The 16,382-nt window shown below is 37.5% G+C and overlaps 1 protein-coding gene across 7 annotated transcripts in view; it reads left to right on the top strand.

Moving 5' to 3' along the window:
* The window catches only part of tnksa (tankyrase, TRF1-interacting ankyrin-related ADP-ribose polymerase a), a 105,328-nt gene that overhangs the window by 83,284 nt on the left and 5,662 nt on the right, over positions 1-16,382 (top strand). For all 7 annotated transcript variants that reach the window (XM_058757513.1, XM_058757511.1, XM_058757512.1 and 4 more), the window contains 6 exons: positions 7,120-7,229; positions 9,282-9,470; positions 10,045-10,282; positions 12,705-12,787; positions 15,497-15,617; positions 15,737-15,834. In XM_058757513.1, the coding sequence (XP_058613496.1) occupies positions 7,120-7,229; positions 9,282-9,470; positions 10,045-10,282; positions 12,705-12,787; positions 15,497-15,617; positions 15,737-15,834 (839 nt within the window). The remainder of the gene's footprint in view (positions 1-7,119; positions 7,230-9,281; positions 9,471-10,044; positions 10,283-12,704; positions 12,788-15,496; positions 15,618-15,736; positions 15,835-16,382) is intronic.

Below are 16,382 nucleotides of genomic sequence, written 5' to 3'. Positions count from 1 at the left end.
GCACATGACTATTATAAATAATATACAATTGCATCTGTATTTTTGCAAGCATGTGGCAAATTAATTCAAATATATTATTATTAATAATGTTTATAACTAATGATAATAATAATTGTCATTCTAAAATAAACATTATGCAATTGCAGCTGGAATGTTCAAGAGGACATGACTATTATAAATATGTACACACACACAGAAGAGTAATATATAATTGCAGGGGTTTTTTACAAGCATGGCAGTTCATTTCTAATTATTAGAAATAATGATAATTCACTTTATAACTATAACTACAGGCTAAAAAGAGTTACCCAGAAGCCTGAGGGTGTTAAATAGATCTGAGTTTAGAGTAGGAGAGCGCTGCTCTGGGATCATCATTTGCACAACACTCCAGCCATGCCAGTGACTCATAGCAGGACTCACACTGCGTGCAGAACAGCACAGATCAGCAAATGTCACTGAACAGATGGAGTGAGCGCTCTGGTCAGTCCACTTATCTTGCTCGGCCAGGCCAGCAGCAGGTGGGAGACGGCCCTAACCATCAGGCAGAGATATAGACACATGATTTTACTCCAGCTAGCACACATCCGCTATTTCCACCAGAGAGCAATGGGCCGTGACTAACGTGGTGGTTGTGACCCCTGCCTAGAGAACACGCCACTCGTCTGCCGTTGGCCTGCGGGGAGAATCGTAAGACGAATTCATTCATTCTGACTGACGTTGCAGGATCTCATGCATTACAATCCTGAAGCTTTTCTGGGCATTTTTTTAATGACTGAAACGTCATTTTTTTTTTTAGGCTGCTTAGGGGGACTGAGGTAAAATGTCTACTCAAATTGAATTTGTTTGCATTTTGGGTAACACTTTATTTTAAGGTGTCCTTAATGTACTTACCCATATAATAACAATTAATTATGCATAATTACATGCAACTAACCCTAAACCAAACCCTAATCCTAAACCTAACCACATAGTAAGTGCGTGTAGTTAATTAATATTATTCACTCAGTACTTAAATGTATAATTGCACTGTAACAAAGACACCTTAAAATAAAGTGTAACCGCATTTTGTTTTGATTTGTAATTAATCTTATGTTTTGAACAGTGTTGGGGAGTTACTATTTACATGGAACGGAATTACGTACTTTAATTACAAAATAAATGTAACTAATCACAGTTACTGAGAAAAAGGAGTAATTAAAATTGCAGTTACTTATGAAAATGTTAACAATTACAAAGGGGTTTATATCTGAATATTTTCACACACCCAAAGATTTGATTTGATGTCTTTCCCAAATTGCATTGGCTGCTTTAAAATATGAGACACCAGTGGGACACAGAAGGACACATGGTTATTTGATAACTGTTTTGTTTTCTATTTGGGTTTATGTATATGCTTTATATTTTAAGATTAACAGTTTTTTCCAAAGCATTGTTAGATGCCAGTGTTTCCTATCATAGCTATGCAAAGATTTGTTTTCAAAAATAGTGTCATAGCTATTAAACTACAGTGCCCTCCAAAAGTATTGGAACAGTAAAGACAAAATTGCTCTGTTGGCTGTGGAGTCAAGACATTTATAAATATGATTAAAAGATGAATATGAGACAAAACATATTTTTATTAAACAACACATTTTATTATTGGGTGATTCAACACACAGATGTTTTACCAGATAAGAAGTTCAGCACTTTTAGAGTTTCATCCCTCTATCTGATGTGAGCATAAGTATTGGAACAGTTGCCTCACAGGTCTTTCTAAGTGATCAGCTGTGTCCTGTTGCATTAATTCTTCAGATATTAAAAGCAGGTAATGTGTCGTATCAGTTATATCCATTACTTCTGCATTCTGAATCTTGCATTCGATGATGACACGCACAAACCACAAACCTGACTTTGAGAGAAAAGCAAGCAATTTGGATGCTAAAAGAAAAGAGGAAGTTAATTAGAGCTCTAGCAAAAACAAAGGGCATGAAGAAATCAAGAGTTTGGAAACCACCAGCGACACCAGCAACCAACAACTACCTGATCGGCTGAGAAAACAACAGTAGTTGATGACCAGACAAATCATAAAAGCTGTGAAAATGAACCCTAAAAGACGTGTCTGTAAAATCACCAGCAACTTCCAGAAAGCTGGGTGATGCTCTGACAATCTACTGTCCTCAGGAGACTTTGACACAGAATTACAGATGCTACATAGCAAGATACAAACCTCTGACCAGCTCCAAAAATAGAAAGGCAAGATTAGAGTTTGCAAAAAAGCACAAAGGTGAGCCAGAAGAGTTTTGGAACTGTGTTTTGGACCGATGGGAAAGCAAAAATGTGGAGAAAAAAAGGGAACTGCAATGATCCCAAGCATACAGCCTCATCTGTAAAGCATGGTGGAGGTGGTGTCATGGCATGGGCATGCATGGCTGCCTCTGGAGCAGGCCCTCTCAACTTTACTGATGACTTAATGTATGATGACCGTAGCAGAATGAATTTGGAAGGGTACAAAACCATCTTGCCTACCAATATTCAAGAAAATGCCACCAGAATCATTGGGAAGTGCTTCATATTGCATCAGGACAATGACCCAAAACACCCTGCCAGTTCAGTCAAGGAATTTATAAGGGCAAAGAAATGGAAAGTCTTAGATTGCCCAAGTCAATCTCCAGATTTAAATCCGATTGAACATGAATTTCACCAGCTAGAGAGGAGAGTAAAGGCAGAAACTTCCCAAACAAGCAACAATTGGAATTGGCTGCATTAAAGGCTGGGGAAAGTATTTCAAAGGATGAGACCAAGAGTCTGGTGATGTCTATGGGTCACAGACTTTTGTCTCATATTTGTCTTTTCATCATATTTGCAAATGTCTCGACTCCACAGCCAACAGAACAATTTTGTCTTCACTGTTCCAATAGTTTTGGAGGGCACTGTATATCTTACGATTTTAAATCTTTATTTAACTGCAGAACGATCTGAAAGTAAAAAGAGGTAAAAATCTCACTGACTGTCTCATTTTGTGGTGCCTGTGCTTTGAAATTATTATAATCTTAATTCAAGTGAAGAAGGATTTTGAAAGTCTGACAGTTAATCAGTGTTGAGTACTACTGTAAGGTTAACCCTGCCTGCTTTAGAAAATTTAGAAAAGTAATGAAATGTAATAAGTTGCATTACTTTAATAAAGTAATTGAAATGGTTACACTACAGTGTGTGCAGAATTATCAGGCAAGTTGACATTCTGGTCATATTTTTTTTCCAAGAACATTTTACCAATTCCAAACCACATCAATCTTAATAACTACTATTGCTTTTGTATTTAATAATTTGTAAGTGATATATAATTGTCCATGAAGGCTGATAGTCAGAAACTTCTTATTTCAGGTGTGCAGAATTATTAGGCAGGTTTTCCTTTACAGATAAAATGAGCCAAAAAAGAGATTGAACTCAAGAATAAAAGTTAAAAAAAATTATTAAATGCCCATGAGAAGGATGCAATACTAATGAAATAATAGAATTAGCAAAGTTAAGGCATGACCATTGGGCAGCGAAATGCTCATTGGGTCAGCACGGTCAGAAAAAACAGGTGGAGAGGAAAAGACACGTTAACTGCAAAAGAATTAAGAATTAAGGTGAAGAATTAGGTGAGAAACCATCAGGAACCATTTAGTCTCCAGAACTGCAACCTTCCTGGAGTCTCCAGAATTACAAGGTGTCAGGTTCTCAGAGACTTTGCTTGGGTAAACAATTCTTTAAAATGGCCCTCACTTAATAAGAATAACATGCTGAAGTGTTGTGAAATACATGAAGACTGATTTTGTATAGGCTTTATGGACAGATAAGTTGAGAGTGACTCTTGAAGGACCAGCATCACATCCTCTTGTACCACTGTTTGAAGAATTTATCTTCCAGAATCTGGCTGTAAGTTTTGGGAGCTCATTTTAGTTCATCTCCTTTCCTGAAAAGTCTGTCTTGCAGGATTGATTAAAAATGAGCTCCTAAAACTTACAGCCAGATTCTGGAAGATAAATTCTTCAAACAGTGGTACAAGAGGATGTGATGCTGGTCCTTCAAGAGTCACTCTCAACTTATCTGTCCATAAAGCCTATACAAAATCAGTCTTCATGTATTTCACAACACTTCAGCATGTTATTCTTATTAAGTGAGGGCCATTTTAAAGAATTTTTTACCCAAGCAAAGTCTCTGAGAACCTGACACCTTGTAATTCTGGAGACTCCAGGAAGGTTGCAGTTCTGGAGACTAAATGGTTCCTGATGGTTTCTCACCTAATTCTTCACCTTAATTCTTAATTCTTTTGCAGTTAACGTGTCTTTTCCTCTCCACCTGTTTTTTCTGACCTTGCTGACCCAATGAGCATTTCGCTGCCCAATGGTCATGCCTTAACTTTGCTAATTCTATTATTTCATTAGTATTGCATCCTTCTCATGGGCATTAAATCATTTTTTTAACTTTTATTCTTGAGTTCAATCTCTTTTTTGGCTCATTTTATATGTAAAGGAAAACCTGCCTAATAATTCTGCACACCTGAAATAAGAAGTTTCTGACTATCAGCCTTCATGGACAATTATATATCACATACAAATTATTAAATACAAAAGCAATAGTAGTTATTAAGATTGATGTGGTTTGGAATTGGTAAAATGTTCTTGGAAAAAAAATATGACCAGAATATCAACTTGCCTGATAATTCTGCACACACTGTACTTATTACATTTTAAATAGAATAACTTGTAAACTGTAACCTGTTACATTTCCAAAGAAACCTTCCCAACACTGGTTATGAAGTAACACTTGTGGGTAAATTAAAAATGCCTTTTTGTTTTTTATGTAGTATTACTATACTATATAAAAAAATAAAATGGCTTTTTATTTATCCATAAAATCAAATATGTACAGGAATTGCCTCAAAAATGCAGCATTGAGCAATGAGCCCATTTTGCTAATGCAGTCTATACTTTCTCTCATGTTTGGAAAACAGCTGCTGACACTTCACGACCCGTGACACCGTATCCACACTGTTATTATTAATTTTATTTTATTTTTTTTAATTCACTATAATCTTAATGCTTATCATGGTGTTAATGAGAGTAAATCTGCTTCATTAAAGATAAGAGGAAAACAGAGCAGTGCAACCAGACAGATGACATATTCGTGGGAAAGAAGTGAGAAACACTGCTAAAAATGCTTGTAGTTTATGGAGAAGAACCTGCAGGAAGCCTTTGATGAGCACGGCACACGCGGTGGAGTGTGTACATGTGAGAGCGTGTTCTCATTAGTGCGGTTCTCAAAGCTAGGTTTGCGCATTATTAGAGGGCTGCAGCCTGTAATGATGAGGGCTCTAATTAGTGACGGTCCTGTAGGCAGTCATGTATGTCTGGAGTGAGAAAGAGAGTTAAAGGAACCAAAGACAGTTAAAGCTGAAAATAGTGTACTGGTCTTTTTGGGTAAAGGTCAGAGACAGCTTGTTCAATGCCAAAGGTTGAGTGCCAGATTGAGTGTCTTCTAGCTCAGCTGGAGCGACCAAAAAAAAAACACATCTGTGCTTAGCTTCCACTTTGCACCGAGCAATAAATATAATTGCGATTACAAGGAGTAACGAGGAGTAAGATTTCAGTAACACTGGCTAAAGAGAGTTTAATTAATTGAGTTTAATTAAGTTTTGAAAAGGGAAATGGATGACATTTCACTGAGATGGTGATACCTACATAGAAGCTGTGGCAATGTAATGCACCCAAGATTAGCAATCTGATTTTGGGAACCATTAATAAATTGATGGGAAAAATTATGAATCAGATCATAAATGGCTGTAACAGCGTTATTTTAGTTATAGTTGTATACTTTTGGAGTATTTACTAATATTTTAAATTAGCTTTTTATGTATTATTATTTTCTGTTGTCATTTACATTTTAGTTTGTCATTTCTTTTGTGTTTGTCTTTTAAGTTTTTGTGTTCTTTATATATTTTGAATTATCTATTTTTATTTTGGTTTTGGTTGTAGTGATTTTACTACTTGCATACTATTAGTATTTACTCATATTTTGAATTAAGTTATGTTTATAATTTCCTTTTTTGTAAATAATTGTATGTGCTTTGTTAATTGTCATTGTTTTTAATAGTTCCATTTAGCTTTTTACACATGTATGCATGGAACCATATGTGTGTGTGTGTATATTTATGTGTATATACACACACACACACACACACGGTAACACTTTACAATAAGGTGCCATTTGTTAACATTAGTTACTATATTAACTAACATGAACAAACAATGAACAGTACATTTGCTACAGTATTTAGTTTTTGTTAACGTTAATGAAAATACAGTTATTCATTGTTAGTTCATGTTCGTTCACAGTGCATTAACTAATGATAACAAACACAACTTGTGATTTTAATAATGCATTAGTAAATGCTGAAATTAACATTAACTAAGATTAATAAATGCTGCAGAAGTATTGTTCATTCTTAGTTTGTTAACTAATGTTGTTAACTAATGAACCTTATTGTAAAGTGCTACCACACACACACACACACACACACACACACACACACATATACACACACACACACACACACACACACACATATATATATATATATACATACATACACACACACACACACACACACATACACACACATATATATACATACATGCATGCATGCAGGTGATAGATAGATAGATAGATAGACCTTCGACTTGTGCACAAACACTTTCTGTTCTGTAAATCTGCCTGAAAAAAGATGATTTGGGGTTTGGGTTGAGTTCCATGTAGATTCATTATCATTTAGATGTAAATGTGATCCTCACCCTCATGTAAATTAATTTCACGGTGTTCAAGTTTGTAATAATTCTCGATTGCACACTCCTGATAACCACTTTATAATTTATGGCTATTATTAAAGGATCTCCTCAATGTAGTTACTTTATTATCGTACAATAGCTTCAGTTGTGGTGCGCTGCAGTGGAAAAACGCTTCTTTTTTTTTTTCTTTTCAGTTTTCAAAGTTTCAAAAACACTCTGAACCGTATGTGTAATACGGATTGGTGCTTGTGTTTGATATCAGATGGTTCGTGGGCAGATGGATTTACATTTCTCTGCATCCTTTTCTCCACAGCTGGCTATAACAATCTGGAGGTAGCGGAGTATTTACTTGAGCATGGGGCGGATGTCAATGCGCAGGACAAAGGTGGCCTTATTCCCCTCCACAACGCGGCCTCATACGGGGTGAGTGCAATTGCTGATTAAAAGGAGGAATATTTCATTGAGACTGGGACTACATGCAGACATCTGTTAAGCCAACACATGTCATGCCTCCGGTGTCATGTCAGGTCTGGCAGGAAACTGTGCAGTGGGTACCTCAGACACACACAAACAGATGTAGACCCTGAATAATCCATGTATTTGCTTCTGAAAACGAAACGTAGGGCTTTTTTCCCGCTCAGAACAAGTGTAAACCTTCACCTGAACCCCTCAGTGCTTTGATAATGTACTTTGTTTTCACTTCCTGTGAAAATCAGTGTGTGACTGTATGCAAAAAGTGTTTGGACATCTGTATTTGTTCTGCCAACAGAACCTTGGCTTATGCACTTTTAATGCGTCGCTGCGGCTCATGATTCTTTCAGGTGGTATCACTTGCATTTCCACTCGTGAACAACCCAGATGCCGAGAGGATGTCGTTTGCAAGCCGCAACCCAGATGAGCTTTAATCCACGTGGCATAGAACACTTCTAGTACAGGATTTGACTCTTTCTGGAAATCAAATCAAGCGAATTCAGGGAAACCCATTTCAGGTGATGGTAGTTGGAGGTATTTATCAGCGTCTCTGCCCTGTGGAGGTCTACAGGGATGTGATTAGACCATGCAGATGGATAGGAGCAGATTGCAGTTACATAAACATGTTGGAACAGAACTAGCCAGACTCCGGCCCTCGACCATACTCTCATACACTCTCTGTTGCCGTCCAAGAAACAGGACCTCTGTGATGGGAGCTGTGAGATTCTGATTGGCTGTGACCGGAGTGGCAGGTTGCCCAAGCTTTGCTGATTGGCTAGAGGAGAGCTGGCGGCCAGCCGATGCTGGCTGACCTTGAGTGTGCCTCCCTCTGTTCATATGCGGCCTGTTTGTGTAGAGGCTGTCAGTGCTCAGCAAACACAGCCAGCTGATCGCAGTTCCATACAGTCACTGCTGCTGATGGGAGGACGGCTCAGGATATCTCAGCCGCACACTGTGCACTACAACTCAAGAGTTGGCCAGAAACCAAGCTTGTTTTGCCCTGCGCTCTCCATTGCTAATGAAAAATATTTCTCATATGCCTTTTAAAGAGACAGTCTATCTAAAAATGGACAATTTGTCATTATTTATGCCTCCTCATGGTGTCATGCTTTGTGTTGTTATTGTTAACCAAAACTATTAAAACATTTTTGTTAATAGAAATAATAATAATAATAATAATAAAGGATATTAGATGAAAAAAATTAATTAAAAAAAATGAGAACTGTTGCTTTGGCAACTAACTCAAATACTAAAATTACTATAATAAAAATAAAAATAAAAATAAAATAAAACAAAAATGAAATATATTAGTACTTTGAAAATGTATGTTTCTTAAAACAAACTCATAAAAATGACAAAAGCACATAAAAAAATTACAAAAAATTAAACTGGATATTCAGTTTTCATTTTACTTTTTTAAAATAAAAGCCAATTCAAAATTCAGTACTGACTGAAATTGAGAATTGTATTAGCCCAAATCATGAACATAACATTTAATCTGATTTTATCATCCAATTCATTGAGGAAAAAAAAAAAATAATAATAATTTTATTAATTCAAAAGAATCAGTCATTTGATTCACTCAAAAGAGTCATTTGATTCACAAATGGAACATTGCTACTATTTCATGTATATTTTATGTGCAATTATGTGCATTTGATTCACTCAAAAGAGTCATTTGATTCACAAATGGAACATTGCTACTATTTCTTATTCACTTGCCAAGTAGAGCTAGGGCAAATGTCAGTATTTTCGGTGAATAGCAACTTGCGTTTTGGTTTGTTGTTCACATGTTCACACAAAGCTATCGAATGGCTTTAGACGAGTTGTATGGACCACTATAAAGAATTGATGGTGACAATTAGCATCTGAAGTCTGAATCTTTTACACCAAGCAGATCTGCTACAGAAAGAGCTATGCTTCTTTTTAATTAACATCCAGGCTTTAAAGATTGTTGGTTGTAGAATAATTTTGTCAGTAATAAGCCTCTGTCTTCCTTTCCAGCATGTGGACATTGCGGCCCTGCTGATCAAGTATAACACCTGTGTAAATGCCACTGATAAATGGGCCTTCACACCCCTCCATGAGGCTGCGCAGAAGGGCCGCACGCAGCTCTGCGCTCTGCTGCTGGCCCACGGAGCCGACCCCACCATGAAGAACCAAGAGGGCCAGACACCACTGGACTTGGCGACGGTAATAAACACATACCTCTCGGAAGGATTCACATTTATATACATTCAAGCCCACATTTGTATACTGTCATTTATTTAACAGTTACAGATTTGAATATATAGACATTCCCCATTTTAAACCCAACTTCTATAAAAGTTTCATGCTCTGCAAGACTGTTTGTTCTGGCTGTAAGGTCTCATATGGTTCAGGTGGCATAGACTTTTCGGGGAAATTGGGACATTTATCTTCTAAACACATAAGCTGAGGTGTTTAAACCTGTGTCCCCTGTGTTCAGGCTTGTGCGAAGCAAATGGTAAATCTTCCCGTAACCTTTAGTAATTGGGCTCCAGTGGCCGTGTTCATGCCAGGTGCTAATGACACAGCTGTTCTCAGCTTTTATTGTCCAATTCTAGACCAAGAAGCCAAACTAATGCTGTGTACAACTACTTTCTAATTTATCCTCTCGCCCATGTGGCGTGGTACTCTAACATGAATATTACATTAGTCTCGTATTTAAAATTGATCAGACACACAATTCTTATACTACTACAGAATTTTTTTTTTCTTTGTTTACTTTTTTTCTATTGATTTCCAGGCTGATGATATCCGGGCACTGCTGATTGATGCCATGCCCCCTGAAGCGTTGCCTAGTTGTTTCAAACCCCAGGCTACAGTAGTCAGCACCTCTGTCATCTCTCCAACATCTACCCCTTCCTGTCTGTCCGCCGCCAGCAGCATAGACAATCTGGCCGGGCCCCTGACAGAGCTGGCCGTACCTGGAGCCTCAGGCCCTGCTGATGGGGCTACTGCATCAGAGAGGAAGGAGGGAGAAAGTGAGTAGATCATGTGATGTGTCTTAATATTATTTTACATAAGTTTTTATTGCAAGTAGGGCTGCAACACCCATTTAATTTTTTATCAAATCTATTGTAGAATATAAAAAATGAGTTTAGAATGGTTTTGAGAAATGATACAAGTTGGAATGCTAACAACATTTTTAAGAACAGTAACTGTATTGGGATCATAAATTATATCAGTCTCTTACATTTATAAGAAACAGAAATTATAGTAACAATACTTAGGCAGATCCTGTTAATAGTTAAAACTTGGAAAAAATGTCATTAACACTTTACTTAAAGCCTTTATGTATAATGCATTGTAAAAGTAGTTTTAATGCATTAATTATATATTAATGAATAATATTGGCCAAAAATATCGGCACCCTTGCAATTCTGTCAGAAAATGCAACCCTTCTCTCAGAAAATTGTTGCACTTGCAAATGTTTTGGTACTCACACATTTAGTTTTTTTGTTTGCATTGGAACACAAAAAAACAGAAGAAAAGTCAAATCTGATACAATTCCACACAGAACCCAAAAAAATGCACTGGACAAAATTATTGGCACCCTTAACTTAATATTTGGAAAAAATAACTGAAATCAATCGCTTCCTGTAACCATGAATGAGTTTCTTACACCTCTCTACTGGAATTGTGGACCACTCTTCTTTTGCAAACTGCTCCAGGTCATTCAGATTTGAAGGATGCCTTTCTTCCAGCTGCTGGTTTGAGATCTCTCCACAGGTGTTCTATGGGATTCAGATCTGGACTCATTGCTGGCCATTTCAGAACTCTCCAGCGCTTTGTTTGTAACCATTTCTGAGTGATTTTTGAAGTGTGTTTCGGGTCATTGTCCTGCTGGAAGACCCATGACCTCTAGTGGAGACGCAGCTTTCTGACACTGGCCACTATGTTGCGCCCCAAAATTCTTTGGTAATCATCAGATTTCATGATATGGTTTACACCAGGGTTCCTCAAATCTTTCCCTGGAGGGCCAATCTGCTGCAGAGTTTAGCTCCAACCCTGATCAAACTCACATACCTGTGATTTTCTAATGATCTTGAAGACTCTGATTAGCATGCTCAGGTGTGTATGATTAGGGTTAGAGCTAAACTCTGCAGGAGTGGGCCAGATTTGAGGATGCCTGGTTTACACGGTCAATGCATCCAGTGCAAGATGCAGCAAAGCAACCCCAAAACATCTTTGAACCTCCACCATGTTTGACTGTAGGGACTGTGTTCTTTTCTTTGAAGGCCTCATTTCTTTCTGTAAACAGTGTCATGATGTCCTTTACCAAAAAGCTCTACTTTTGTCTCATCTGTCCACAGTACGTTCTCCCAGAAGGATTGTGGTTTTGTCACATATGTTTTGGCAAACTCCAGTCTTGCTTTTTTATGCCTTTGTGTCAGCAGTGGTGTCCTCCTGGGTCTGCTACCATAGTGTCCCTTTTCATTCAGATGGCGACGGATAGTGCGAGCTGACACTGTTGTACCCTGTGTCTGCAGATCAGCTTGAATTTGTTTGGAAGTTAATCGGGGTTCTTTATCCACCATTCAAACAATCCTTCATTGTAATTTTTCATTCATTTTGCTCTTCCGTCCACGTCCAGGGAGGTTGGCTACAGTGCCATGGGCTGTAAACCTCTTGATGATATTGCACACAGTGGACACAGGAACATTAAGATCTCTGAAGATGGACTTGTAGCCTTGAGATTGTCCATGTTTTTCCACAATTTTTTTCTCTCAAATCCACAGACAACTCTTTACACTTCTTTCTTTTCTCCATGCTCAGTGTGACACACAACACAAAGGTTGTCAACTTTTCTCCATTTTAACTGGTTGCAAGTGTGATTACTTGCCACAGGTGTGTCTAAATACAAATTACAGGAGCGTCACATGCTTGAAAAGCAATTATTTCTTACAATTTTGACAAGGTGCCAATAATTTTGTACAGTCCATTTTTTGAGTTCTGTGTGAAATTTTATCAACTTTTCTTCCCTGTTTTTTTTGTTGTTGCAGTGCAAACAAAAACAATAAGCACATGAATACCAAAACATTTGCAATTGGAACAATTTTCTGAGAGAAGTGTTGCATTTTCTGACAGAATTGTGTGTGTGTGTGTGTGTGTGTATGTGAAAAGCTTTATGCAGTTTATAGCACACAGAGTATAAACTTATTTTATGTATTGTTTTATAGTCTTTTCTATTTGTATTTATATTCTTCAGTTTGAAAATTGTTTTGGAGGACAATAGAGTGCATGACATGAAATAGCATTATGTCTTATCACATTAATCTAAAAAAAAACTATTTCCAGATTAATAAGGTAGTAAAATGACATTTAGTTGCATCCTTTAAATTTAATTATGCCCTGAATGTAGGATAATAGTAATATGAATCATGATGTATTTTTTCTCTCTAGTTACAATTCTGGATATGAACATCAGTCAGTTCCTGAAGAGTTTGGGTTTGGAGCATTTGCGGGATATTTTTGAGCGGGAACAGGTAAGGTCACTTCCTAGGATCAAATCAATCTCAATCATCTCAATCTCATCAGTTCCACTCCACACATTAAATTGCCAGCTGTCCTGTGTAGAGAGGCCTGCCGTTGTTTCCTGTAGAGAACTCCAGGTCCTTCTAGTCAACGTTATGTAAATGCGATGACATCTGTGGCCTCGTAATTATCTCCTTTCAATATACTCTCTCTCTCTCTCAGCACCTTGGCTCTATCATTTCCAGCCAGCTCCTCTTCAGCCGGACGCTGTGAGATTACCAGCGTCTCTCGATCTTTATAGGTGTGAGAGAGATCCTGGGTAACGGGGCTGACCTCTGCGCCCCTTCTTTTGATTAATACGGTCATGCCGCTCGCTCACACTGAGCTCCGAACTTACTTGTTCCTCCGGCTTTCCTTCTTCTCAGCTTCGTCTCCACGAGGGCGAGCCCGTGGGATGCGATTGGCATACTGTGCCAGACCCGCCGCTCATTTGCACATAGATGAACAGAAATGGTCTTGGCGGCCACCAGCTGGGAAGAGCGCTTGATGTGAGGGGCTGAAATCAGTTCTGATTGTGGCTTTAGTAAGACGCATTCATCTGTCTCACAGTGACTCACTCGTCTGCTCACTCTCCATCTTATTCTGCCTCGCTGTGCCTACGGGAGATGGAGCATGAAGAGGCAACAGTTTTTCAGAGACGTGTGAAAGACTGAGTGCAAATGAGATTGAGGACGTGCTCACAGATCTCATACACGCACCAATGTCGTCATAATACGTGTCTGGTTTTAACCTCAGAGCAGTTTAGAGACGTCTTCTCGCTTTACAAGTGCCGTCAGAAGAGCGGTATGTGAATATTTGTCTCTTTTAGATGTCTGTAAGATGTCTGCTTCATTTCCACTTCCTTTAGACATTTTATTGTCCATCAGCTAAAAAAAAAAAAAGGTTGCAGAATCCACAAACGATTCTAGCAAATTTGCTGCTCTTTGCAGTTATCGTTAAAATTCTAGTGTGGACTTTTCTATTTCATATAATTAGAATGATAATTAAAACTGTTAAAACTTAATACTTATAGTTACAGACACACACATATGTTATATATATGCATACGTTAACTAAGGTTTTACTTATTCTACTTGAATACTGTACTGAACATAATTAAGACTTTATTAACATGCCGTCTAGTAGTTTTTTTTTTTTAAGGTTTTCCACTAGTCTGTTGTAAATCTGCTGCAGTTCCTTCTCAGCATTGGCACAAATGAAAACTTTGCCAAGAGAGTTAAAGAGAGAGAAAAAGAAAAGTAGAAATAAATGAAACCTTTCCCGCTGCGACCATCACACCTTCGCGGACATAATGGCTGGTCCTGCGAGCCCCATCGATTGATGTGCACAGTGCTTTCTGAGAAAGAGAAAGAGAGCAGTTGGAAGCTCCTGGGCTAATGTCCTTTGACAGACCTATCATAGATGTGATGCATTGCCAATAAGTGGGCCTTGGAACTGGAGTGTGAGAGTTTGAGATTACACAGCCTGATGCAGAGTCAACGGACGATGGGACGGTCACATTTTGTGTTTCATTCACTTCCATTTAATGCACTACTGTTCAAAGGTTTAAAAGTAAGATTTTTTTTTTTTTTTAAAGAAGTCTCTTATGCTCACCAAGGCTGCATTTATTTGATCAAAAATACAGTAAAAACTGAAATATTACTGTTTAAAATATATACAGTTTACAATAAAAATACAATTAAAATAGTGTTATAACACACAATTACAAATATAGTGTTATATAACATACAATTTAGTATAATATTTAGTAACTTTCAAATATTATGTTTTTCCATTTTAATATGTGATGCCTGTGGCAAAGCTGAATTTTTCAGTCTTCAGTGTCACATGATCCTTCAGAAATCAATCTAATATGCTGATTTGGTGCTTAATAAACATTTCTTATCAATGTTTATCAATGTTGAAAACCGTTATTAATATATTTGTGGAAAAAGTGATATTTATTTTTCAAGTTTCTTTGATGAATAGAAAATGAATTTATTTGAAATAGAAGTCTTTTAATATTATACATGTCTTTTTAGTCATTGCTGAATAAAATATTAATTTCAAGAATAAATAAATAAATAAACAAATGTACTGACTTCAAACTCGGTGGCATGTTTTGTATTTTGCTGACCTGCACGTTCCTATATTTTAACTTATTAAACGTCTTATGTTTTTATTTTAGAGTTTACAAACAAAAAAGTGATGACCTATCCCTTCGTCCATATTCATCAAGGTCCAAAATGGTTTCACATACTTCGTTCAAGTGTGACCAAACATTAATGCTCTCTGTAAGACACACGCTGGCTCAAAGGGCTCCCTGTGTTGTAGTCTAACATGTGCGAATCGCCATCTGCGTGTTTGCTTTTGTGTGCGTGTTGCGTGTAGGAGGCGTATTCAGTAATAATCATTCTGTGTGTTATGAGTCACGCGCGATAATATCCATCCAAGCCTCCTGCCGCTCTAAGAGTTTATCTTCTCAGTAGGAGGAAGTTTCACATTGCAACAAGCTGAGAAAATAAAAAATTGCACTGTTGGCTGTTTTTGAATTAGCCGAGTCGAAATTGGCCTTCAAATGAATCATGCCATGTTTCATTACAACTTTATCTTGTGATTGGTTGTGCCTCCAGACTACTATGGCTTCCCTAATTCTGATTGGTGTTCATCTGTTGTGTTAGATTACGCTGGATGTGCTGGCTGACATGGGGCACGAGGAGCTCAAGGAGATCGGCATCAACGCGTACGGCCACAGGCACAAACTCATCAAAGGCATTGAGAGGCTGCTGGGCGGTCAACAAGGTCAGTCCAGAAGCGTTCAACTCCAGCATCTATCTCAAACACCATCTGTTCATGACTAAACAAACCGCAGCACACTGAGGTTCTTTATAGTTCTGTGTGTTGGTGTGCTTTCATTACAGGTGCCAACCCATACCTGACATTCCACTGTGCGAGTCAGGGCACGGTGCTGATCGACCTGGCCCCTGATGACAAAGAGTTTCAGTCGGTAGAGGAGGAGGTGAGAGGGGACTCCAAATCACCTGATCATATTATAAAACCATATGATTCCAAAATGGATGGTTCAGTTTCTGACAGCTAATTGGTCCAGCACAGTATTTCATTTGTGCTAAGATAATACGTTTGGTAACAGCTAAATGATACATAAGACCTGTTAGTGATGGGCTTGATGGACAACTAGTCCATCTAGACAATTGAATAGTTTGTATAGAGATTTTAAGGCTTTATTTTTATTTAATTAAATATATATTTTTGTGGTGGAGCTATAAATGAGAAAAATTTAGACACATGCATTAACAACTTTCAACAGTTAAATTTTTTTTTTCTTTATCATATAGTTTTTTGTAAGGAATATGATTTGTAGTGTTAGTGTGCAGTAATAGTTATAACTTAAAGTTTTATGTAACTTTATTGTTATTTTAGTGTGTGATGAAAGTTAACTTATTTGTAGTCTTGTTTCATATTAGTGTGTCATAAGTTATAACTTATTTATAGTCTTATTTAACTTATTTGTAGTCTCATGTTATATTTTATTATGTGAAAAGTTAT

This window comes from Onychostoma macrolepis, chromosome 21 (genome assembly GCF_012432095.1).
Source record: "Onychostoma macrolepis isolate SWU-2019 chromosome 21, ASM1243209v1, whole genome shotgun sequence".
NCBI lineage: Eukaryota > Metazoa > Chordata > Actinopteri > Cypriniformes > Cyprinidae > Onychostoma > Onychostoma macrolepis.
This window is presented reverse-complemented; position numbering and strand designations above follow the sequence as displayed.